This window comes from Melozone crissalis, unplaced genomic scaffold, assembly GCF_028551555.1.
Source record: "Melozone crissalis strain CALT ecotype California unplaced genomic scaffold, PUWL_Pcris_2 ptg000086l_1, whole genome shotgun sequence".
In the NCBI taxonomy this organism is placed as follows: Eukaryota; Metazoa; Chordata; class Aves; order Passeriformes; family Passerellidae; genus Melozone; species Melozone crissalis.
Window position 1 is genome coordinate 1,077,801 of NW_026535863.1, and position 24,887 is coordinate 1,102,687.

Consider the following 24,887-nt stretch of genomic DNA (forward strand, 5'->3'; position numbering starts at 1 on the left):
AACCAAACACATGCAAGGGCTTCCCCCAGGGTGAGGTTAAGGACAGATAACACAGTGGAACACAGAAGAACTGTGTCTCATCACAACTTCCAGATTTGAGGATTCAGAGGCTGGGAGTCTCACCTGCTCTCAGGACTTCTCTGAGGGTGCCATGCAATAAAAATAGACTTGACTGTATGTGGGATTTAATCTAGTGTGAGTATCCTGAATTTAAAAATTTCAATTCCCATATCTGTGTCAGATGGGAGTGGGAGAGCTGCATGGAGATAAAAGCACAATACAAAACTGCCCCAGAGCCCTGAACAGGACAGCACATGAAGAGGAACAGCCAATTTTAATGAAATAATATATCAAACCCCATCTGCTACACTTTCCAATGATTTGTCAAAATTGTCATGATCTCTGTAGGACTTCAGAAGGCACTAGAGGGCTTGACCTTACCAAAATATCTGTCCAAATAACATTTCTCAGAAGATTTTAAAGACAGACATTGACCTTTGAAAGCTGAATCTGAAATACAGAGGCTGCCTGCAAGAAGGACATGGACTAAATGCCATGGAGCTCATGGTGAGCTAAACCAGACACTCCACAAACAGGACTCATGTGGAATTGGTGTGGAAACGAGTATGTTTATCAGCAAATTACCTGAAACCTGTACATCTCTCCACTTCTGATGTTATTGTCCACTGTGCCACCAAAGATGTACATAGCATCTGAGATAACTGCTGCTGCATGGAAGAGTCTCCCACTGGGTAACTGGGGAAAGAAAACAGGGAATAAACAGAAAGAAAAGGACAAAAAAGGCAAGGTAATAAATAAAAGCCTATTCTTCTGCCAGGAAAAAGGATGTGCTATTAACAGATCAACAGTGAAAAGGGAAAATCACAGAATATCTGAATTGGGAGGAACACACAGGGATTGTTGGGTCCAACTGTTAAAGTGCTTGGGGATTGAACCTGCAACCTTGGCATTACAAGGACAAACCAATGCAGCCCAGGGTGACACACTCATGCACACACACACACACACAAACAGACACAAACACTCACAAACACACACACACAAACAGACACGCACACACACACACACACAAGCAGACACAAACACACTCACAAACACACACAGACACACACACGCACACACACTCACAAACAGACACAAACACACCAACACACACATTCACACATACACTCACACACACACACTCAGACACACTGACATGCACATTCACACACCCACATGCACACTCACACACACACACTCACCCTTACTCACTCACTCTCACACACTCATAGTTACACACACACTCAGACATGCACACACAGAAGCACACTCAGACACTCACACACACTCAAACACACACACAGACACACTCACAAACACACACACAGACACACACACACTCACACTCATACACACACACACATTCACACACATTCACACACTCACTCAGACACACTGACATGCACATTCACACACACCCACACACGCTCATAGTTACACACACACTCAGACATGCACACACAGAAGCACACTCAGACACTCACACACTCAAATACACACACACACTTGCACAAACACTCACACACACTCAAACACACACACACTCACACACTTGCATCCTATGACTGACATTTGCTGTTTCCTAGCATGTCTAGAACATATTTTCCAGTCACATTTAAGAACTGCATTCACTGCACCTTCTAACCACAGTGGTACCTACACAGCTCTACCCATCGTGGCAGTTACAAATTGTATCATTTACAAAATTAAAGTCATTTCCCACATAAACCCCACACATACTTCTAGAAATAAGCAGATTCTGCAAATGTGAGCACTGTGCTTATTCCAAATGCTGTCAGAACTTGAAAGGTGAGTGATCATCTACCTCAGCAGGACTGAGCCCCAGGCCTGTGAGTGCCCACCTCCCCCACAGCCTGAAGGGCTGAACCATCTGGCTAAGGCCCCAGGAATGCCCAGTGCTGAGCAGGAGCCCAAGGCTGGCGCTGTGGGCAGAGCTGGCACCTCAGAGCCACAGCTCTGCTCTCCATCCTGCCAGCTCCACAGAAAGAAAAGCCCCCCACACTGCAGCTATTTATAGGGCTGAGGGATCACACCATCCCTGCAACAAACCCCACCTCAGAGCTGCAGCTTTGGGTGATTTTGAAGAGTCACTACAAGCCAAAGCCACCATGACCCTCCTGCAGAACACAGACTGCAGCATTTTTACTCATTTCTTCTGAGGCTACACAAAGGTGTGTGAACACATCAGCATATCTCACTGAGAGCTCACAGAAAGCCTTCAAGTGGTGAGAGAAACTTCTTTTTTTTCCTCTAGTTTGATCAGGCTTTTCGTCTTCCAGGCAGTAAATCTCATTAAATCTTTGCCTACAAAATAAAAAGCCCTCTGGTATAAGAAATCTTGGCTTCTTGTACATATTTATAGACACCACTCAAGTAAAGTCAAACATGAAACAAGATTATGTTTATCTGGAGAGGCAGATTTTCCAGGAAAGCATGCTGACTGGCAGTTCCCATTCCCACCAACTCACCCCTCTCACCAGAGTATCACACAAGAGCCTCATTTAGCCTGTTGCTCACCACACTTTCCATGACTTGTTCTTCTCCTCAAACTACAGCTTTTAAGGAGACAATCCCCCAGTCAGTAACTAGGACATGGGTATTTTTCTCAGATGTACAAACCACAGGCTTGCTCACCTGAAAAGGCACATTTGCCTGTGCCAGTTTAACAAACCCTCTGGATTCCTCTGGATAAACAAGATGCCTTCTGTATCCAGCATGTTTCATGGATACTTTATCAAGGAAACTGCAGAGTTAGCCCTAATAAATACTGTGATGAGTTATGGAATAACACTGATCTGTCAGTACATTCCTGCCTGGACCCAGTTCCATACCTCTCTGAAAGAGGATGAGATTACTGTCAAATATAATCTATTTTCTATGGCCTCTGCTTGTTCTTAGCAATAATCTCATTAACCAAATAAGATGTACTGATTGAAATAATCAACCACATTATAATGGGTTAAAAATACATCTGTCACCCTCATCAACTGGAGCTCCAACCTCATCCCAAAGTAACAAGTTTGCTTGCCAAGACCCATTCTCACAGAGCTAGGCAGGCTGGTGTTGGCTGTACTGTAACATTTTTCTCACAACTAACTACAACCAAAACCAAACAAAAAGAACTGTTCTAGAGAGCTCAAATGCAGCCCACTTGTTTTAGACTTATTCAGGTAATTTTCCACTTTTTCTAAATAAATAAATAATATTTTAGTTTTGCTTTTAATTAAAATAATTCTCAAAATTCTCTAGTATTTAATTTTTTTAAGCTGCCATTGAATTTAACAACCACTTTTTTTTTTTTTTTAATCACAAAGCCTTACAGCTTTGAAACAACTGGTGCCAGAAAGCAAACACGAATCACTTGAATATTTAACCAAGTAAGATGTACTTGCCAGTCACATCATATTCAACTCCAACAATCTCTATGGAATGCTGTAATGATGATTTTTCTTTTGTAATGGTTGGTACTGGCCAAGGAACCAGAGCTCTGCAGTTACTAATAACTTAAGTAATCAAACAACTTTACTTTCTAAATACACAGACCACATTTTTAAAGACAGAAATGCTAAACATGGAATGACAGCCTGGAACAGAAAAGACCATGTCCAGTTCTCAAAACATTGTGCAGCTGAGAGTTTCAGGGTGTTTGTTTTACTGAATCAGAGCAGAATTCAGGCCAGCACAAACCCCCACGTGGAGATGACAATGTTGCAAGTGACATTTTGGTGTCACCTGCATGGGGAACAACGCTCAGCCCTCCCAGGAGCAAAGCCACAGCAGCTTTGTTCCAGTGCAAGGAAGGAAAGCTGGGCCCTCAAGAAAAGATTCAGGAGGAAAGACAGGTTAACAGAGCTCAGGAGCACAAACAGCTGTTGAGACATTCTGGTCCCTGTCCTCATCCACCAATACCAGACACCCAGAACCTGCCCTTATCTTGGAATTTTCACTGGGAGATCTCCCAGGCTGCCAAATCCAGCTGCTGAATGCACTCACCCCAGGCAGAGTTTATAAGAAACAGCTACAAAATACCTTCTACTTTGCTAGCCAGGATGCTCAGAAAGGATGAGAGGAAATGGCTCAAATTGCAGCAGGGAGGTTTAGGTTTAGGTTGGGTATTAGGAACATTTACTCCTTAAAGGGGTTGTAAGCATTGGCACAGAGCAGTGACAGAGTTACCATCCCTGGAAGTGTTCAAAAGGTGCATGGCACTGGGAGATATGGATTAGAGGTGAATGTGGCAGTGCTGGAGGGATGACTGGACTTGATTATCTTGAAGGTCTTTTCCAACCCTACCAGTTCTGTAATTCTATGACTCTAATTTCATCTGCTGGCACAAGTCCAGATGGTCCTGTATGAATCCAGAGGGATTTGCCTTTCTCACTCCTGTTACATACAGGAATGCTAAAAATCACAGACAAAGAGGCACTGCCAATCTGACTGTATTTGTCAGCTCTAGATCCTGTACTTACCTCTCCATCCATGTGATCTCCTTACTTTATTAACAGTGCCTGACAGAAGAAATTCTGGATTCAATCCTGACACTTCCAATGATGGGGGCTGGCACCCCTCTCTGAGCCACACCACCCTGTTTCATCTGCTGGAGTGGTTTCTGTATTTAAGGTTAATGAGATTTGCATCTGAGGATCTTCACAAGCTGGAATCTTTGCTTTCAAAAGCAGAGCTCATTGGTCACCTTTGCTTCCCTTTCAGTACACCCTTCCACACTGCTGGCATGACTCAAGCCATCATTTTCAAAAAAAAAGTATTTCACAAATCTTTCTTTCCTCTCATTTCTTGTGCTCAGACTCACACTGTAGCCTGTCCAGACAGCACAAATGGAGCTTGTCCTGTGCTGCTCATCAGGCTTCTAATTTGACTCCCAAAGCTGTGCATTAAAGTTGCCTCTCCCTGTGCCAGAGCACCCAGCAATCATTCAAATAGGTGAGATTACAGCCCTGAGCATCACCTCTGGGCCTGAGCACATATACTTTAAAATAAACTCAGTAATACCTGCGCAAACCCCTTCATAAACTCATTGATTTAAATTTTCATCTCACCAGGAATATATTCAGCTTAGCTTGAAGTCCTTGATAAATTAAGTTGAAGCAATGTAAAGTAAAATTAAAGAGTGAAAGAAGTAAAATTAATCATTTCCACTCAGGGGTCAATAGTAGCCTGGTCTGTGCAATTTAGAACTTGCACATGCAGAGCCAAGGCTTAAATGGTTCTTGGATTACAGCTTAAGTTAAATAGCTCATGAGAAATTGCAAAGGGGGAAAAAAGGAGTGGAGAAGAAAAGGTATATATGAAAGTGGAATTTCTCTCTCCTATAATAGGTTTAATTTCCATTTTAAAATTCTTTTTCACTTTCAAATGTTTCTTTATTTACCTCTGACTCTGCTGCAGGTCTTTGTTTTACTGTTGCTATGCTAAATCTCAACCAAATACATCCCAAGATTTTTTTAAACCCCATTCTCTCGAGGGCACAGTGGGAGTTTCCTCTGGGGCAGAAACCCTCTCAACCACTGCTGGGTAGGACACCTGGTTACAAGGTTTAAAAACAAAAGTGTGTAAAAGTATAAATGGAAAGCATGAGAGACTGGACATGGGGCAGCAGTCCCCTGCAGCTGAAGCTCCAGAAGATCATCCCTGTGTATCCAGAACATTCAGGGTCAGTCCAGAGAAAGCTCTCTGGTCCTGTTTGGAGCCCATCACTGTGACTGAACCATTAACATTTTAGCTGTGTGGTTTCCTCAACGTTTGTGCAACGACAAAGACACACAGCAATGAAATCTTTTGCATTAGCTGCTTTTTGTCTGCCCTCTTTCTTCCAGTAGCTCTTCACAAATCACAGAATCTCAGACTGGCTCAGGTTGGGAGGGACATTAAAGCTCACCTTGTTCCACCCCCTGCCATGGACAGAGACACTTTCCACCAGCCCAGGCTGCTCCAAGCCCCGTCCAGCCTGGCCATGGACACTGTCAGGGATGAGGATGAGGAGCTGAGGGGTTTGCTCACAGGCAAAACACAGATCACAAGCTAAGATGGTGAAGAGGGAATATCCATCAGCTATTCCCAAGTCTGAGACAGCCTTCCCTTATTTTGTCTTGATGAAAAAACAGGCCAGATGGATCACCCCAAAGTGACAACCTGTGTTTTATGTCAAAGCTGACTGACACACTGGAAGAGGATGAAGTAAAGCCCTTTCTCAGCTGGCAGATTGGGAGCACACACAGAGCCATGGCTTGCCCAGCTCTTCTGGACAGCCAGCAGAACTGGGTCAGGGACAAAATTCAACCTCCTTGTAGTGAGATTCACTCTCTTGGCAGTGAGGAATGCATTAACTAAGATATTATTGCAGGCTGTGACTGCTTGTGCCGTTGCAGTGCTTATCTTCTCTCTCTGACTCCTTTCTCAGAACATTTTAATGTGCTTCAGTGCTTTTGGTGATAGAAATTTCAACATTATGGGCAATACTAGGACATTGCTAAAGTCAAATCCTCTGCAGCTGTTTAAAGGTTCTCCTTTCTTACTCTCAGCTCCTCAGAAGCCTTCTTACATTTACAGAATAGATTTATTACTGTGTAAATGTTAATTTTCCTCACACTCAGCTATGAATGAGCAGGTATTATGGAAGGAAATTGTTGCACTGAACTCAAAATGCAGTAATGATGTGCTCAGATTTCTTTCACAACCCAGGAACATCAATGAGCCTCTCTATCCTTCAGTATCATTAAAAGCTTAAAGCCAAAATGAAATAAAACCTAAAGCCATCAACAAACCAACCTGGTGAACCAACATAAACTAAGAGGTGAAAGAATTATCTATTTTTCTCTGAAACTGGAAGAAAACCAAGCTACAAAAGGTCCAAACGAGCTGTCACCACTGGGAGATTGGGAGCTGTTGATACCTGAGATGTTTCCACTCTGTTACACCAGGCAACAGCATCAAACTCAAACAGATGGACAGACAGAGCTTTGGATTGTCTTTAGGTTCAAGGAGGTTTAAGGATTTAAAATGTTTTCCCATGCTGGGTGCAGACAATCTCTGCTTTCAGACAAAACTGGAACAGACACATATTAGAGTGAACTTCAAGACATGCAGCTCTACAAATGAAGGGAAGCAGGGAAATGCTGAAGGATTTTACTGAGCTTTTCCATAGGCTGTTGTTCCTTTATTGGGCCTTTCCTTGGGCTGTCATTCCTTTCAGATTACGGCAATGGAGTCATCCAGTTTATAGCTGCAGGTACCCAAGAGTAACCAAAGTGCTGTTTATAACCCAAAAAGTACCTATTAATTAAAAAAATCTGGCCTGGTAATGAACTTTGGGAACACAGCTAATCATGGGCCAGGCAACTGCACTGCTGTCCCAAGAAAGTTACAGAGAAAATCTTTCTGGAAGCTACTTGTACCACATGAAAGAGGTGACTGGTACCAGTCAGCAAGGAGTTACCAAGGGCAAATTTTTCCTGACTAACCTGATCACCCCCTTCAAAATGCTTCATGGGTTATAGGAGGGCACTGCATTCTCAGCAAGTCTATGCTTGATAGCAAATTGTCTGGAGCAGCTGAAATGCTGGAGGCTGATATTCCAAAGGACAGCCAGGCTGGAAAATGGGCTGATGGGCACCTCAGGAAGTTCTGCCAAGTGCTGTCCCCAGCAGAGTCATTCCTTGCAATGGTACAGGCTGGGGAATGGCTGTCCAGAACATAGATGTGGGGGACAGGGAGCTGCAGAGGTTCAGCAGCATCCTCTGGCAGCACAGCCAGCAGCCCCTCAGCTGTTCCAGCAGGCTCAGGGATGGGATTTGTCCTCCTCTACTCATCCTCTGTAACCCCCAGCTGAAGCACTCTGGGATCCCCAGGACAGAGAGGCACTGACCTACATAAGTCCAGAGCAGGGACACCAACAGCAGGGTTGTGATCAGGGGCTGGAGCACAGCATGATGAGAGGAGAGAAGGCAAAGGAGGCACCTTCCTGCAGGGAACTCGGAGCTGCTCTTCAGAGCTGCCCAGTGGGAAGAGAGGAGCCAGCAGACCCAAATCAGCACAGGAAGCTCATTCTTAGTGTGAGAGGAAAATGTCTTTGATCATGAGAGTGGACAAGCACTAGGACATGGCTTCCCATGATAGTGGGAAGCCAGGAGAAGCTGCTGGATATCTAAGCCGGGAGATACCCTGGAATGGGATGGAATGGGATGGAATGGAATGGGATGGGATGGGATGGGATGTAATGGGATGGGATGGGATGGGATGGGATGGGATGGGATGGGATGGGATGGAATGGACAATGCCCTGAGCAGCCTTCCTCAACCAGACCTGCTCTGAGCATGAGGTTGGATTCAAAACCTTGGAAGTCCTTCCAATCCACTTGCTTTTGTGATTCTAAGACTTCATCCTGTTGTTTAACATGCTGCAGGGCTGGGAGCTCAGCTGTGCTCTTGTTACAACAGAAATTTAATTTACATCCAAGATGGAAACTTAGCTTTTACTTTTCCTCTTTGATGGTACAGAAAAAAACCCAGGGAATAAAAGCTCCATCCCAGACACACAGAATGAACCTCTTCAAAGGCTATTTCCATTCCTTTGCCCCACATATTCTGTTTCTGAGAGAAAAAAATTCCAGCCTGTTCTTAGAGATTTCTTCTGGTAGACTACTCAAGACATCTCATGAAATCTTCAACACTACACTAATGCCAGAAAGCCAAAAATATTTTGTCTGCAGTTTATTTATTGAGATTGCCATAACTACATGGTCAACATAAATGGATCTATTGCAGCTTAAGAATGATGAAAAGCAGAGGATCACCTCTGTAACCACCACTTCCTAATATGGAGCCATTAATACAGAAAGAGACAGTCAGGGATTGAAGAAAGAAGATAGAAAGAAACCTACAACTTAGCATAAAGCACAGAATCACAGGATGGTTTGGGTGGAAAGGGACCTTAAAGCTCATCTTGTTCCAATCCCTGCATGGCAGGGACACCTTCCACCACCCCAGGTGGCTCCAAGCCCTGTCCAGCCTGGCCTTGGACACTTCCAGGGATCCAGGGGCAGCCACAGCTGCTCTGGGCACCTGTGCCACCCCACAGCCAAAAATGCCTTCCCTGTATCCCATCTAACCCTGCCTTCTGGCAATGGGAAACCATTCCCTCCTTGTGCTGTTCCTCCAGGCCTCTGTCCAAAGTTCCTCTCCAGCTCTCCTGGAGCTCCTTAAGGCACTGAAGGGGCTCTAAGTTCTTCCCAGAGCCTTCTCTTCACCAGGTGAGCATCCCCAGCTCTCCCTGAGGGGCTCCAGGCCTGGAGCAGCTCCGTGGCCTCCTCTGGGCTCTCTCCAGCAGCTCCAGCTCCTCCCTGTGCTGGGCCCAGGGCTGGGGCAGCTCTGCAGGTGGGGCCTCACCTGAGTGGGGCACAGGGGCAGAATCCCCCCCTGCCCTGCTGCCCCTGGGGGATCAGCCCAGCACAGGGGGGGTCTGGGTTAAATCAACACACACAGAAGAAAAGTCATAATAACAAAAGCTTGTAGCATTATCAGCTGTGGTTATGATAAGTGACAGGGGATGCAACAGAGACATCCTTTGCAATTGTGCTCTACAATGAGGATGAGCTTTTTCCATCTGGCATTCACTGGAGAGCACAGAATGGAAACAGGAAGGTAAATCTATTAACAATGACATCCAAACACGTGGCAGCATAACCACAAAGGTCAGGGTATGAGGCTGCTCTGTAATTTATTTACAGCTGTAATAATAGTAAATGTTATTTCCTTTAAAATTGTTTTAGTATATATCAGTTGCAAATTTAAAGAGCAATGTTAATGTATAATTCATCAGAGGGGATGAGGCAGTTTGAAGAACAAGGCAAACTCCAGCCAAATCCAATGAACACATCACAAAAGATCCTATATTGAAATCTGACAACAGCTGACAGAAATCCAGTGACCGACCATTTGCTTCTCTTTGGCATGTGGCATGCATTCAAAAATCCAATAACCACAATAGCACTTTTGGGATCTGAATTTGACTTCCTGAATACACCAACCTACCAAATTTCTGTGTAGAGGTACTGAAATTTAGACTGTTTTGAGGAAAACATTCTTTTAAAAAAATATCAAATCCTGGTTTAAGTGTAATGAAGACTTTACAAAAAAAACCAGATGTTCCAGTAAATAATTATTCTCATTCTTTACGATTTGTAAACATTTGTTTTCCTTTCTTTTTCAGTCTGGATATTTCTAGCTTCAAATTGAAGTGGCTGGATCTTGTTTTATCTTTCACTGACAGATTAAAAACCCTCTGTTCCCCAGGTAAGCCATGGAAGATTTAATTTCCTACACCTGAAAGAGACTTCAATTCATAGTTGGTCACACTGGGCTTCCCATCTTCAATCATTCTTCTCTGAACATCCTCCCTGTTTGCAAACACAACGTGGGGAGATATTGTACTGGATATATACACAAGGATCATGTATTTATGTTACTTAATGGCACTACACTGTGTGTAGAATGAAGAATATCACAGCACTTGCAGCCATTTCAGACCACCAGGAGCTCTCTCAGCTCCCCACAAGAACTGGGAATTTAAGTGATTGTTTCCAGGGATGCTGTAAGGGAAACCATGGAGCCCAGACCACACACTGTGTTCATAAATGTATCCTACAGCCAAACTGAAACTTGGACTGTTTGCACCCACCTTAAGAAGAAACCAAATCCCTGAGGGGACTGTTATTATAATCAGTAATTGGCAAAATTCTGGACAATTAGTAAATATTGGAGGAAAGCTGTGATTTTCTGCTGTCTTTCAAGGTTGGTGGCATAAGTTTATCCAGAATAACTGCTCCTCAATCAAAAAGCATATTTCAACTCCTTCTGTTACTCAATTTTATACCACCTTAATGCAGGTCACATTAAATCTGTCTTGTTACAATTCCTTACCAGTGAGTGAGTTACAGAAATATTCCTTCTGCCCATCATCCACATCATTTGCATTTTGCTTTCTCTGGGAGAATACTGTAAAAGGATGTAATAATGAACACCCCTCAGAAAGGATATGAACACAGAACTGACAAACAGAAGTGGAGCTGTACAATAGTGTTAGCTACAGGTACTCTGATGTGCAGATTCTTATAAACACAAACATTTCCAAGATGTCTCTCTCCAGTTCACTGAGCACAGACCTGCAAAGGGCACTGGTATGAAGCTCCTACATTTTTAAAAAAGGATGCAAGCCTGAGCACTGCACATTATTTATAAACACCAAAAGCATCAGTCTTCCCTCTGGATTGTGAAATGCTCAGTTTTATCTCTCCCAGCAGAACATGATACCTTGATAACCACCCTGCCCACGTGTGAGGCAGATCCTGTTAGGGGGCTGACTGCAGGAATTGGGGGCATTGTGCACACAGTAATGTGTTTCTCTTGCCTGAAGGTACCTCAGGGACTGGGGCAGACTCATCCCCAGGAGGATGACTAAGTAAGTCCTTTTAATCTTCCTCAGCTACCCACAAAGCACGTCACCGTAATCTGTCTGAAAAAACTCCAAAACTGAGCCTCCAAGTAAGCCCAAGAAGGTTACCAGCACATTAACCTCCCTTTTGGCTTATTAAAAGAAAAATTAAGAGCTTTGAAAATTGGAGATTTTTACTGCTCTTGGCTTTGAAAGCCCTAATTGTGAGACTGAAATGTTTCCCAGAAGAAGTTTTAGAGATTTCCCTCATAACTTCAGGAGAGATGGATGACTTGCCAGTCCCTGCAGCCACAGGGAGATGATGGAACTGTGAGGAGGGAGAATTTTCTTCTTCCTGACATAACACCCTGCCCCTATGAGGCAGTGGCTGCTCCAAACATCACCTTGGATTCTGTGGGCTGTGCTCCCTGCCAGACCCAGAGCTCCTGTCATTCCCTGCAGAACAATCCTCTCTGTAGCACAAGCCATGACTGCCACGTGCACATGTGTTTGTCACCTGTGCAACACAGGACACTTTTACTGCCTGCTGATTTTTTATGCTGCTCCAACCTTCTTCAGAAAGTAAAAGATATTTTGAGTTTAATAGAAAAGCTTGAGGAAACAAAAAAATCTATTTCTTGTTTTTGACATCCTTCAGTAGCCCTGTAGAAAGAAAATCCAGCATGCCAGGAAGCTTTGGCAGTGTATGCAGGCAGGCAAGGACTCAGGCAAGACATTCCTGTGGCTGCCTTAGAAAAGGAGAGCCTGCAGGTGTGAAGAACATCTCAGCAAAGATGGGGAACAGCTCTGTGTGTCTGTACAATATGTATGTACATGTGTTATTTATAGCTTTGAGGAGCTACAGACTGCAATTGTGTAGCTCAGCAAGGATATCCTGTTATCCACTCTGGAGACATCCTAAAGCATAAAATGGCAGCTCCTGGTTTATTTTTGAAGCACTGACCTGTTCCATCTCAGTTTGCCCTCTTCGTCTCAATAAGCCATTTCCCATCCTCCATCCCACAGTGAGGCACTACGAGGAATTCTGAGCACTCTGGGCACAGAACTACAACAGGTCCATTGCCAGATCTATTCCCAGGTTTGTTCTCCCTGTTTACTCAAAATGCAGAAATGCCAGACTGTCTCAGGGCACCTGCAGCACCTGACACACAACTGCTGTCTGTGGTCAGGGAGTGTCTCTAGGATCTTCCTAGTACTCACTCCACTTTGCTGTAATTAATGCCCAAACTGTGCCCCCTTTTCCAGGTAACAACCCTGAGATTCTTCAGCCTTGTGTGCCTTGTCACCTTCTGTGTCAGCCATAACAGGGTAGCACAGGACATAAAAGTTCCACCCAACACCTATTCCTGCTACTGGCACAAATAGATCTGAAAAGTCCAAATCACAATTTGCCCATTCCAGGATACAGTGTAGTGCTTTCCCTTGAGCCTCTATATGGCTGTCCAAATTGCCTATTTCCAAGAGATAACACTGTTAACATACTACAAAGTTATGTTTGTGAACTCTCAGGTTCCATCACTACCTTTCCCTTCTGCAACCACTAAGAAAGGTGCATCTGTCCTATTTTGAAGCCTAACTTAACATGCAACCTCCCATTATACCTAAGCAGGTGAGCCAAGGAGAGATTGGAAGCTTCACAGAGTGCTCTGGTTGGAGTCTGAGCAGTGACTGCACCCAGATCTTGGTTATTTGAGAAGGGAACAAAGACATGTGGGTGAGAAGGGTTCTCCTTTGGGACACCCTGATCACCTTGAGAAGCTCCTCAGGGCAGCCTAAGTCCAGAGAACAAGACTGGAATGGCAGTAATACCCTCCTTCATCATAAGCAATCTCTTCTGTAATCTCTTTTGCCAAGCACTGTAACAATCACCACTGAATTTATAGCTTAATCAGCACCAAACCTTATTTTGGACTCCAGAGGCTCTACCCACTCCATGCTAAACATCCAAAAGAAGAAAGAATTAAGGATATGCATCACATGACCATAAGTAAGAAAGTAACCTCACCACAGTGTGGTCAAGCAATGTTGCAATGCAGCATTTCTAAGATCATACCACATAATACTGAGCAAGCAGAAGGTAAATCCATCAAGTGGAAAGGAAAAAATCCAACTCTAAAAGTCAAGGTAGGTCATTCTGCTGCATGATAACAGAGGTCACTATCACTTCACACACAGCAGAAACCCTCAAGTGCTGACACAGCATTGCACTTATTGACTTCTTTTTTGTTTCAAATTAACATGAGTAATTTTATTCACAGAGATGGATAAAAAAGGAAAATCCAAGTTCAGAGTGTCCAGGGAACAGGATGGTATTAGAGATTAATTGCTACCTTTAGAAGTCTTTGCCAAAAGCTCATGGAAACTTGAGGAAAATTATTCTGAGAAATTACCTAGTTATGACTCCAGAAGTCACAAAACAATTTAAAACTCACTTGAAACACCAAAAGTCTGCAGTTAACCAGTCTTTTAGGAAAATTTACTATCATGTGTTTCAACAGCACCAGTTTTACCTCTCATTTCTACCAAATCAGCTTCCAGATGCTGTACCAGAGAAAGAAACTACAAAATACAACACAAGCAACTAATCTGGGATTACAGACAGACGAAGAAAAGAGCTTTGAAATCTGAAATTAAATTTAGCAGGGGATAACTCAGGGAATAATGCTGGTTTACAACACTGCCAGGAGCAGTTCTGCTCCTAAAAGCAATAAGCAACTGTGTCCCAAAGAACCAATGCCTGCTGAAGCCCCACATGTCAAATGGTAACAGTGGCAGGAACAGAACAGGTTCTACAGTCCTGAAGGCAACTGTGGCTTTAAAAAGTAGAAGAAGCAGCTTTATTAATTTCATGTGACAATAAATCAGCTTTGTAAAGCATTAAATAGGCTGCTGTGAAATCCTTTGGTCAAATAACAGTTCCCAAGGAGGCCCAAGTGCACGGTTAATTTTGAGCTCTGTGTGTGGGGGGGATTCTCCAGCTCATCCAGTGCTGTGTCTGCAAACACAAACACACCAAACACCCCACACAGCTCTGGGGCTGAGCCCTGTCACACCTGTGCTGCTAAATCAGTAACTCTGCACCTGATCCCAATGCCTGCAACACTCAGCTGTCTGAGGTGTAACCTCAGGCTGTGCAGTTGTGTACACAGCACACAGACACACAGACACAGACACACACAGACACAGACACACACACAGACACACACACAGACACACACACAGCACCTCCTCCTGCAGAGCAGCTCCTACCCTACACCCACTGTGACCTCAGCTGCAGTGCCTTCACATGGCTTAAGGTAAAATCTATTCACATTAATAAACACAATGAGTGCTGCTGTTCCAAAGCCAGGAATTACACACACTGGTATGGGCTTCAGGGAACAACTGCTTGTGCATTCTGGGATGAAATGATCCTCACTTATATGACCTGAAATATGCACTGAAACCAGGTGAGCCCGTGGCACTTCCACCTGGAATACAAGCTGATCCCAGACAGGATCTGTGAGTGTGCTTTGAGAAAAAAACAGACATTTTATCACACAACCACTGCCTTGCATGACTAGCAAGTCGCAAAAGAAATAGATTGAAAATGTTAATCTTTCTTTCTTTTAAATATTGTCTCATTTGGAGTGTTTCCTTGGCACTTGGTGGTCTACAGCCTTTTGATGTCAATGTAAAAACAGACATTTTTAAATTTGTATCTCTTGTTAATGAAAGTATGTTAAAACAGCCCTTTCTGAGCCTCCATATTACTATTTGCCAGCCACACCTCTATGTATAATCAGAATTTATAAGGTTTTATGCACATGGGCATTACAGTGTCCTTCAAATCAAACCTTGTCTAGTAGTGAATTCTGCTTCAAGAGGATCACACAGCCAACCAAAGAATCACTGGTACACACTGAATTAATTGTCCAGCTTTTGATTGAACAAATGATTGAAATGCATATCAAAGTGTTTCATGGTATTTCTTTAAAATGTGTTAGGAGAAGTTTTAGATGTGTCAACACTGACTAATTTTTAAGGACTGCTACTCACAATATTCCAGCAGATTAACCATCAGCGGGAAGGAGTTGTTACTATTCAGCTAAAACCCAATGCTCTTGTCCAAAAGCGTCCATGGCAAAGATGAGTCAAAAAAAGAAGGAGCGCAAAGGAAAAACCACAAGCTGAAGGTTTTACCTCACTGTCTGGGCTGGGCTGGATGACCTCCCATGTCTGGGAGTCCACATCATAGCAGTGCAGCTCGTTGGGCAGGGTGTTGTCGGCGGCACCGCCGAACACGTAGAGGTGCCGGTCGAAGGCCACCATGGTGTGGCCGTAGCGGCGCTGGGGCGGGGGCGGCGAGCCCCGCAGCAGGTGCTCCGTGGGGATGCGGGTCCAGCTGCACAGCAAACAGCAACACGGGGTTTTTACAATGCTTTTACATTTTCTAACTCTATGCTTTGTTGTTGGGGAAGATGAAACAGGAAAGCCTTATAAATATGATTGCCTATAAGTGAGATTGAAATGAAAGCAAGCTTTGAGATCCCTCAGTTACCGAACAACTGGAAAACAATGGTGTGGCCAGCTGAAGGTAATCCCCTTTTGATGGAACAACACCCTCTGCTTGCAGACAGCTCCAAGGGTCCGAGCAGACCCTACCGCTTGGCAGAAGGGGCCCAAAGAGGAGTTTTTAGGGTTTAAAATGTAACACAGTGTGGTGATGTAATGATTCTTATAGGCTGTATTTAAATGCTGTAGGATTTGTATCTTGTACTATGTCCAGTCGGCTGTCTGTCTCTGCCCAGACACGCGTAGGATGGCTCTGGGACAGCCCACACTTCAAAGGACAAGTGCGGACTCTTCAGATTTTCAGTCTTCAGATTGTTTATTATTTCTTATCTACAGAATTTTCTTTCTGCCCAAGAGAGGTCTGACCAGCAAGGCAGCCAAGAGCACTCTGCCCTCCTACTGGGCGTTCGTCTCTTTTTATACTAAAAACTACATACATCATATTTACCTTTATTTCCCAATGCCTTTCACCCATATTAGCAAGTGCACCTTCACCATGGACCAATCCCAAAGTGCCAACATCACCACAGAAAATGGATGACAAGAAGAAGAAAGAAGGAGGACAAGACACGCCCTGATCCCTCCATCTTGTCTCCATAACTCCCCTGTACCAAAACCCTAAAATCTGTATTTCACCCTGTAAATACATCATTCTTGCACCATTCATTCCCAAGTGACTCTCATGTCCTCAAACAGGTGGCACATCCCTAGAGGGATCAAAGTCAAGCCACCAGGCACTCCTGGCAACATTCCAGGATTTCTGAGCCCCCCAAGGGTTCTCTCGGTAACTCTGGATATCTGGAGTGATGTGCTGAGTTCCCACAGTACGAGATTGGTTAGTGAGAATTAGAATATTCAGCACAGAAGAAGATTTATTGTATTGTAATGGGAACCTCGCTCTCTTACCCTTCTACGCTCTTATGCTTTTACTTCTTACGCTTTTACTCTCTTACCCTCTCATTCTATCTCCCCCTCTCTTCTCTCAGTCCTGCTCCAGCTGTGTTTGGCAGCTCCCAGCAGGGCCCTGCACCCAGGCCCTTTGCAATAAGCCACAAGTTCCTGACCTGGCTTCAGAAATCTCTTGTCTCCATCCGTCCCCACCATCCCACCCCCCTCACTCCTACACTCCATCACCAGCACACACGGTGTTCTCCCTCAGTGCCCTCAGGTATTACATTGCACAACTCAGGCAGTCAAGGATTATGTGGCTTTTGCACGACTTAACTGTCTACACTTACATCTTTTCCTTGAATTCAAACTGGAAGAGATTATTGGTAATCTTTGCTCCACTCTGGCCAGAGAAAACAAACATCTTGTCTTTGCAAACCGCCACGGGAAAATTACAGCAGGAAGGAGGAATTTCACCACTTTGTTCAATCTGAAAGGTAATTAAGTTCAGAATGAGAAATGTATTGTCACAGTGCACAATTCCACATGCTGAGGATGCTGCAGGCCATGCTCACACAGGTGCAGCCAGGATGAGCACATGGCCTGGGCCCTGTAAATCTGGTAATCAACAGGTAATCGACTCCTGCTGTGCTTACATGTCTGATTTTCCCTGGATAAAAAGATTGGGAGGCCATGTTTTGAAAGCTCCCAGTACTGCAAGGATCAGGACTTTGGTCAGCTGGCCAGCAAAGCTCTCAGTCTGTGTCAGGGCTCTGAGTGGGAATACAGCAGTCAGAGTGGGAATGCAGTCCCAGCACAGCAAATCCCCCATGGGAAGTCCAAGTCCAGTTCACAGATTCACAAGCAAAAAAATCACCCTTTCATACATACTTGGTTTTCCACATACCCAAACCAAATCAAATTTGAACTGCTTCTTTTCACTGTGGATCAAAAACACATTCTGGAGAAAGAGCAGTGCAGTCTAGCATGGGAAATTTAAAATAATTGTGCATTAAAACCAAAAAAGAGAATTTTATGTGTTAGTTGAAATTAAAGCTTCTTACCTCTTCCCAGCAGGTCAGCTCTCTGTCCTGCAGGCCTATTGTCCACATGTCATTTAATCTGTGCCATAACACAAAAAATGCTTGATTTGAAACAATTCATTTTTTGTAACAGTGTTGAAAGAGCAGAAATCCTATTTCATCAACATTCCTCCTGCACAGGAAGAATCTCCTACTTCCACTGACAGAAAAACAATTATTACAATCCCTTTGTCCTATACCTAAATCTTACAGCCCCATCCCAGCTTGCTTCAGCATGTTTCTCATTACAAGTACCCTGCAGTTAACAGCTACAGTCTGGAGCTTAAGGATTTGAGCTATCTAATCTTCAGGATTTTTACAAAATACCCCTTTTTACCCTGCTCACCCCTGTTAACTACTGAGACTGACCACAACAATTATTTACATGGCTGAATTCTTCCTTAAATACAGAAAGGAGGATGAAGCAGGTAACCTGACACATCTCTGATTGTGCTGTTCCCAGAACAAGTTACTCACAGTAACTACGGATGTTTCCTTTGTTCAAATCTGCCTGGAGGCTCGAGTTCCATAAAAAGACATTTTTTTTAAAGTGATTTGCCATATTTAACATAAATTAGACAGCTCCTCTCACCCACTCCTTCCTTACAGCTACCCAAGGCCTGGGGGGACTCCCTAAGCTGGTACTGAACAATCCCACAGTCAAGAATCCTATACCAATTCCTCCTCCAGAGATAACAAAGACATCCCATCTGAATTCCTGGTTATCAGCAGCTCTCCTGGAGACTTTGTGGAGCTGCACACAAAGCTTCAGCTGTTTCTGAAGATTCTTCTCAAAAGAGGAGGCAACCCAGCTCCTCATTTGTGAAAATCTCTGGGTTCTCTCATGATACAAATATTGTATATCAATATAAATTACTCCTCAAGTTCATCATGACAGAAAAAAAAAATGGCATGTCCAGAACTGACTGTTCCCTGACAGACCAACAGCAAATGCAAGGAGCCACTGTGAGACAAAGCACCAGGCTCTCTATAACATCTCAGCACCACTCCTTTACAGTCTTTCCCCACACGAAATCCCATCTCCCTTCAACCTAAATATTACATATTTCCAGAGATTTCTGAGAAAAAACTGACACACTGCTCTTAGTTGTGTCAGATGATTTCATAGCAAATCCAGGCTTTGCTCTCTAAGCATTCAGCAACATCAGCTGCCCTGTGCTGGGGATCTCTCAAGAAATGTGCATTTGCCAAATTCCAAAGATCATTTTGCAGCCTTACAACCAAGCATGCTGTCAAATTACACATCCACAGCCACTGTGAGTAACCAGTTCTTCAGACTTTAAGCACACACTTATGTGAACATGAACCAGTGAACTGCAAAAGTGCAATGCTCAACAACAGACTGGGTTTGCAAAGCTGCAGTTGAGTGTTTAAATCTCTTGGAACATGGAAATGTCTCTACAAAGGTGGAAACTGAGGGGCTGGGATTTCCCAAAAGCAGTCAAGGAGAGGGTGATAGTGCCCCATACCGTGCATTGCCATCATATCCAGCAAAGATCCACAGCTTGTCACTGTACACTGTTGCACCATGAGCTGACCTGGCCACTGGCAACCTGCAAGGAAGAAAATGCACACAACAATCTGCAGAAGAATCTAAGAGCTAAAATGCACATGTAAAAAGAAGAAGAAAGTCCCCTACACAAAATTGTTTCTGCCATGTGCCCTCCAAACACGGAGTGAGCCTCTGAAGGCATGTATCAGTTTTCACTCTGCTGTCCTTAATGGAGAGAAACTGCCTTAATGTAGACAGGGAAAAAAAAAAGAAAAAAATCCCAACTAATTCCTTGTCAGGACCCAAATACTCTCAGAGTATTTTGCATAAAGTAGTTAATAATGGGAAAATTCACAGCACCACTGGTAGAGCAAGGTGGCAATCAACTCTGGCTCAGAACATCCCACACGTGTTCCCACAGACTAAGCAGGAGAAACACAGAAATGACACCAGGACAGAGCTCAGGATGCTCATTTGGGATCACTCAGTGTTGTTCCCAAGATGTAGTGCCCACAATGAAAGATCAAACCTATGATTCCTCTTCCACAATCTTTGTTGTTTTAACTAAATCAGCCAGGTTGCAAACCTGTGATGCCACAAGGCATCTGTTGGCTTGTCTGAGGTGATTGTGAAAGATGAACACTAACTCTGGGGAGCAACAAGCAAAATGTGAGTTTGTAAACTGAGTAAGAACTGCTCTCCAAAATGTCCCAAGTTACCAGAGTTAATCAGAAAGAGAAATTACTAATACAGTCTCTGTTCTGAAATACAATGTGCTCATCAGAGGTGAGCAACAGAACGGATCGGACATTCCTCACAAGAATGGATGGCACATTCCTCATCCCTCTCCAAAAATCACAATAACAAATGCTCCCTTCCCTCTCCCCAGTGAAACCAGCATTCCAGAAGCTTTAGTAGTATATGAGACTGCAGGTAAAGACACCACACAACCCTTACTGGGGAGTGGTAAACACAGAAATGTTTGGGGCAGAAAGAGATCTTAAAGCCCATCCAGTCCCAACCCCTGCCATGGCAGGGACACCTTCCACCTGCCCAGGCTGCTCCAAGCCCCATCTAACCTGGCCTTGGACACTTCCAGGGATGGGGCAGCCACAACTTCTTGGGGGAACCTGTGCCAGGGCCTCACCAACCACACAGCCAAGAATTCCCTCCCAATATCCCATCTAACCCTGCTCTGCCAGTATGAGGCCATTCCCCCTTATCCTCTTCAGGCCTTTTAAAAAACACTAAGAATTGGATCACAATCACTGTCAGAGATGGCATTCTGAAATGTGCACAGAGCCAACTTTAGGAATGTGTTAGTGATTTTAATTTTCCTTGAACACTGAATCTCAGGAGCCCTTTCTTCATAAGGGATCCACAATTTATAGGCTATCCTTGAAACTGAAACAATTCAGAAAAAAAACCCCAGCTCCCTTTGCTCCCATTCCTTCTGTCTTGAACCTGAAACATGAAGAGGGGATTTTGGACAAATTTCCATTATAGTGCATTCTGGAATGGAGGCCTTCAAAAATTTCCTGTAGAACCAAAAAAGTTAATTGAGAAAGCAGAGCAGCAGTCATGCTGCAGCCCTAGCATCAGCACTGAAACTGGGTCTGACCATGTGAAATGATGCCAAGCTACCCTCACTCCCCTGAAGCATGAGACAATGATACCAGCTCTTACCTTCCCTCAGTCTTCCACTCTGTCCACTGCCCAGTTGCAAACTTATACTCAAAGAGGTCATTTTTATTCTTCAGGTTAGAATTGGAATAGATATCTCCAGTATAACCACCTGGACAACAAGAATTCCATTAGACTCCCAGGCAATGGAGCACACACACTCCCAGGCAATGGAGCACACACACTCCCTTATTTCTCCTAATGCTGTTGCATTAGGAGAAATTTTAGATTGCATAAAATGTTTGGCTAATGGACTACTACAGAAGGAGACTTCTCTTCCACTCCTCCTCCTAAAGAATCATTATGGTAATGAGCTTCAAGTTGTCTTTAAACAAAACAGCGCCATCTTTCCAAACTAAAGTTGAAATCCCAGCCATGAAAAATACTGGATTTGCTACTGAATGAGATCTTTGACACGTCCTAAAGATTTCTCACTCTTTTTCCAAACCAGTACAGCAGCACATCCCCCACCTGCAGTACAACCTGCTGCTGCCTTACCAAAAACGAACATGCTGCTCCCGTAGACCACGGCCGAGTGGTGGTACCGTGGGGCCGGCGGTGTCCCCGTCGTGAAAGCCCTGCACGGGTTACAACAGCAGCAGTCAAACACTCTGGTTGTACCTTGGGCACCCAGAGCTACTGTGCAGACTCAGAAAAGAAACAGCTGTTAGAAGTTATTATTTTGCTCCTGAGTGTTTCCCTGTTTTGGAGAGTTGATTGCACTAAGATTTTATGGAACGGCAATATAATAGAAATGGTTACAAATATACTGCTGCTGAAATCTATTTGGCAGAGCTGGAAAGTGAGACACAGGTGAGATAAGGCAGACTGCCTACTGCAGAGCAAAGGAGCCAAGAAAGGTGTGAGGACCCCTGGCACCTTCCCTGGCCCGAGGGGTGCAGCACACCCCGTCCCTCTGCCCTCCCACAGGCTGCAGGGGCAGAGGTGATCCTGGTCCTCTCCCTCCCTCGGGCAGGATCGATAAGCCCGATGGCCCAACACACAGCAGGCTGGCAGGGAGCAGCTGTGACAGTGCTGGGCGGAGGTGACACTTCCTCTCGGGTACTCAGGTGGTGCCACAAACTTCTACACCCAGCCCGAAGTGCTGAGGGAAGTCGCGGCGTGGGACGGCAACCAGGGATGGTGAGGGGCCGCACTGCCCACCTGCACCACGAGCAGTCCTTCACGTCGAAGCGCAGGAGATCGTTCAGCATCGTCTTCCTGCGGGGAGGGACGGGAGAAGCGGCTGAGCTAGGCCGGGGGTCGGACAGGGGCGGCCACGGACCCTCAGCCCTGCTCCCCTCACACCCACCTATCCTCACACCCATCTCCCTTTACATCTATCTCCCCTCTCACCTACCTCCCCTCACACCCCCTTCCTCTCACACCCATCTCCCCTCACACCCCGTTCCCTTCTCACCCATCTCCCCTCACGCCCCCTTCCCCTCACACCCATCTCCCTTCGCATCCCGTACCCCTCAAACCCATCTCCCCTCACACCCATCTCCCCTCAACCCCTGCGTTCCCGGCTCCCCTTACCCGTTGTCCCCGCCGAACACGTAGATCGCATCCCGATAAGCCACCACAGTGTGTTTGCTGCGCCTGCGGGCGGCACGGACAGGTCAGCGGCGCCGGGAGCCCCCCTCCAACCATCCCGTCCGCTCCCTAGCTCACCGGGCCCCCACGAACTCGTCGCAGGGTGGGAGGCGGCGCCAGCGGTGCACGGTCTCGAAGGGCCCGAAGTTGAGGGTGAGGTACTCGACGCTGTCCGAGCAGCTGTGGTCGAAGTCCACGCTCGGGGCCACCTTCGAGCGCCCCGCACCACCCGCCGGGGCCGGGGCCGCGGCCGCCGCCATGGCCCGCGCCTGCCCTCTTGGACTACAGCTCCCAGCGTGCCCCGCCAAGCGCGCCCGCTTTCCGGCGCGCCTGCGGTCCAGCCGTCAGACCGCAACTCCCGGCGTGCATCGCGCCCGGGGTGCCGGCCTTACAGCCGCTAATCCCTGGACTACAGCCCCCAGCATGCACCGCTAGAGGGGCGGGGGGCCCGAACGCCCCTGAGGAGCCCCAAGTGCCGCGTTCGAGGCTGGGCGGGGACCGAGCCCCTCGGGCCGAGCCGGTACAGGCGCTGCCCGGGTAAAGACGGGGAAGCCAGGCGGGAGGCTACATTACTTGGGTTTATTTGTTCATTCAAAAACAGAACAATACTGATGAATATGCATAAAGTCTCATTCCAGGGTCTGAGCTGAGCTGGTCAAACGCGATCCGTGGGGCCGGAGCTTCGGGAGTGACCGTGGCCAGTTAGTTCATCCCCGCAGAGTCCTGAGGGGGATACGCGTGCCAGGCACCAAGGCAGCAGTGGATGTGCCCTCGGCTGTGCAGTCCCCCACAGCCCATCCTTGGCTTTTCCTTAGTTTATGTTTCCTAACATGGTGCCAGTCACCTCTGTGACCATTAGTTTAGTTTCTTCATAACAGCAGAGAACACAAGTGGTGCTGCACCTCAAAACCTGACCTCAGAGTCCAGCAGTTTCCATCCTGAGCAATCACTGTGTGACTGGTCAGAGGTTTTTTGGCACAATTCCTGCAGCAAACACAATCCTTGTATAAACACACACCACAGAGCGAGCCTTCAGAATTTTATTAGGAAAGATGACAGTGGTTAAGCAGAAAAGCAACGAAGTCATGAGCACCAGCAGGACTTTGCTGAGGTCCCTACAACCATCTCCCTTGTGCACTCTCAGATCCTCTCCAGCCTCTTCCTAGGGATTCCTTCAGTCAGTATTTCTTGCCCAGCCCACCCTGCACACGGTGAGTGACGGTGCTGGCAATGCTGCTGCCCAACTACACCATCCCTGGGCCAGTCCTGCCCCTCGGGCTGGTCCCAGGCTCCAGCTGCCATGCAGCAGCACCATGCCCAGCCAGATCAGGCTGCATCCGAGCTGAGGATGGAGGAGAGAGAGTGCAGAGCACCAGTTCAAGCCAAGAGGAACAACCTTCCCGCTTCCCAAGCAATCTCTAAAGTTCACAGTGCCTTTTTTCTGTCCATCTGTGCTGTGGGAAACTCAGGTAAGTGAATCCTTACACGTAGAGACAATGCCACCTATCCCCCCATCCTTCCCTTCTCACACTCCTTGAAAAAGCACTGATAACTGCAAATCAAAGCTGGTTTTGCCCAAACCACAGATGAGCTCCAGCAGGAACATGGCACTGACCCATCCATCCTTTGGCACTTACAATGACACAGACACCTTTAGATGTTTCAGTTCAGTGTCAGTACTAATGTCAGCCTCATTTTTCATGGATTAATTTAAATGCACCCTCTGACCTGGCTAAAGCCCCCCCTGAGGCACAGGATTCCAGCTCCCACTGGAGCACACACAAACCCAAGCAGCACCTCTGTGAGCCCAGGCTAAGCAGCCTTCAGTTCAGTGTGCTGATTGCTCCTGACACCCAGAACGCACCTTGGTGCTTGCAGATGTTTGGCATCCACTTTTGTCCAAGTATGGATGCCTGGGTTTGTGCCTTTGCTGCTGATGCACACAGCAAAAAAAGCTGATCCTGCCTCTTCCCAGAGCTGGGACCAATCCCTGTAAGGACATTCCTGATCCTTCTGGAACA

At 45.7% G+C, this 24,887-nt stretch overlaps 1 protein-coding gene across 1 annotated transcript in view; it reads right to left on the reverse strand.

Annotated features, from left to right (window-relative positions):
* LZTR1 (leucine zipper like post translational regulator 1) overlaps positions 1-23,133 on the reverse strand; it is a 37,468-nt gene extending 14,335 nt beyond the window's left edge. The window contains exons 1-10 of the mRNA XM_054290761.1: positions 22,945-23,133; positions 22,810-22,872; positions 22,435-22,491; positions 21,769-21,848; positions 21,274-21,382; positions 19,565-19,648; positions 18,057-18,114; positions 17,343-17,482; positions 15,733-15,934; positions 646-756 (exon numbers count right to left, since the gene is read on the reverse strand). Coding sequence (XP_054146736.1) covers positions 646-756; positions 15,733-15,934; positions 17,343-17,482; positions 18,057-18,114; positions 19,565-19,648; positions 21,274-21,382; positions 21,769-21,848; positions 22,435-22,491; positions 22,810-22,872; positions 22,945-23,126 — 1,086 coding nt within the window. The 5' untranslated portion in view covers positions 23,127-23,133. The remainder of the gene's footprint in view (positions 1-645; positions 757-15,732; positions 15,935-17,342; positions 17,483-18,056; positions 18,115-19,564; positions 19,649-21,273; positions 21,383-21,768; positions 21,849-22,434; positions 22,492-22,809; positions 22,873-22,944) is intronic.
* Positions 23,134-24,887: the final 1,754 nt, after the last annotated feature.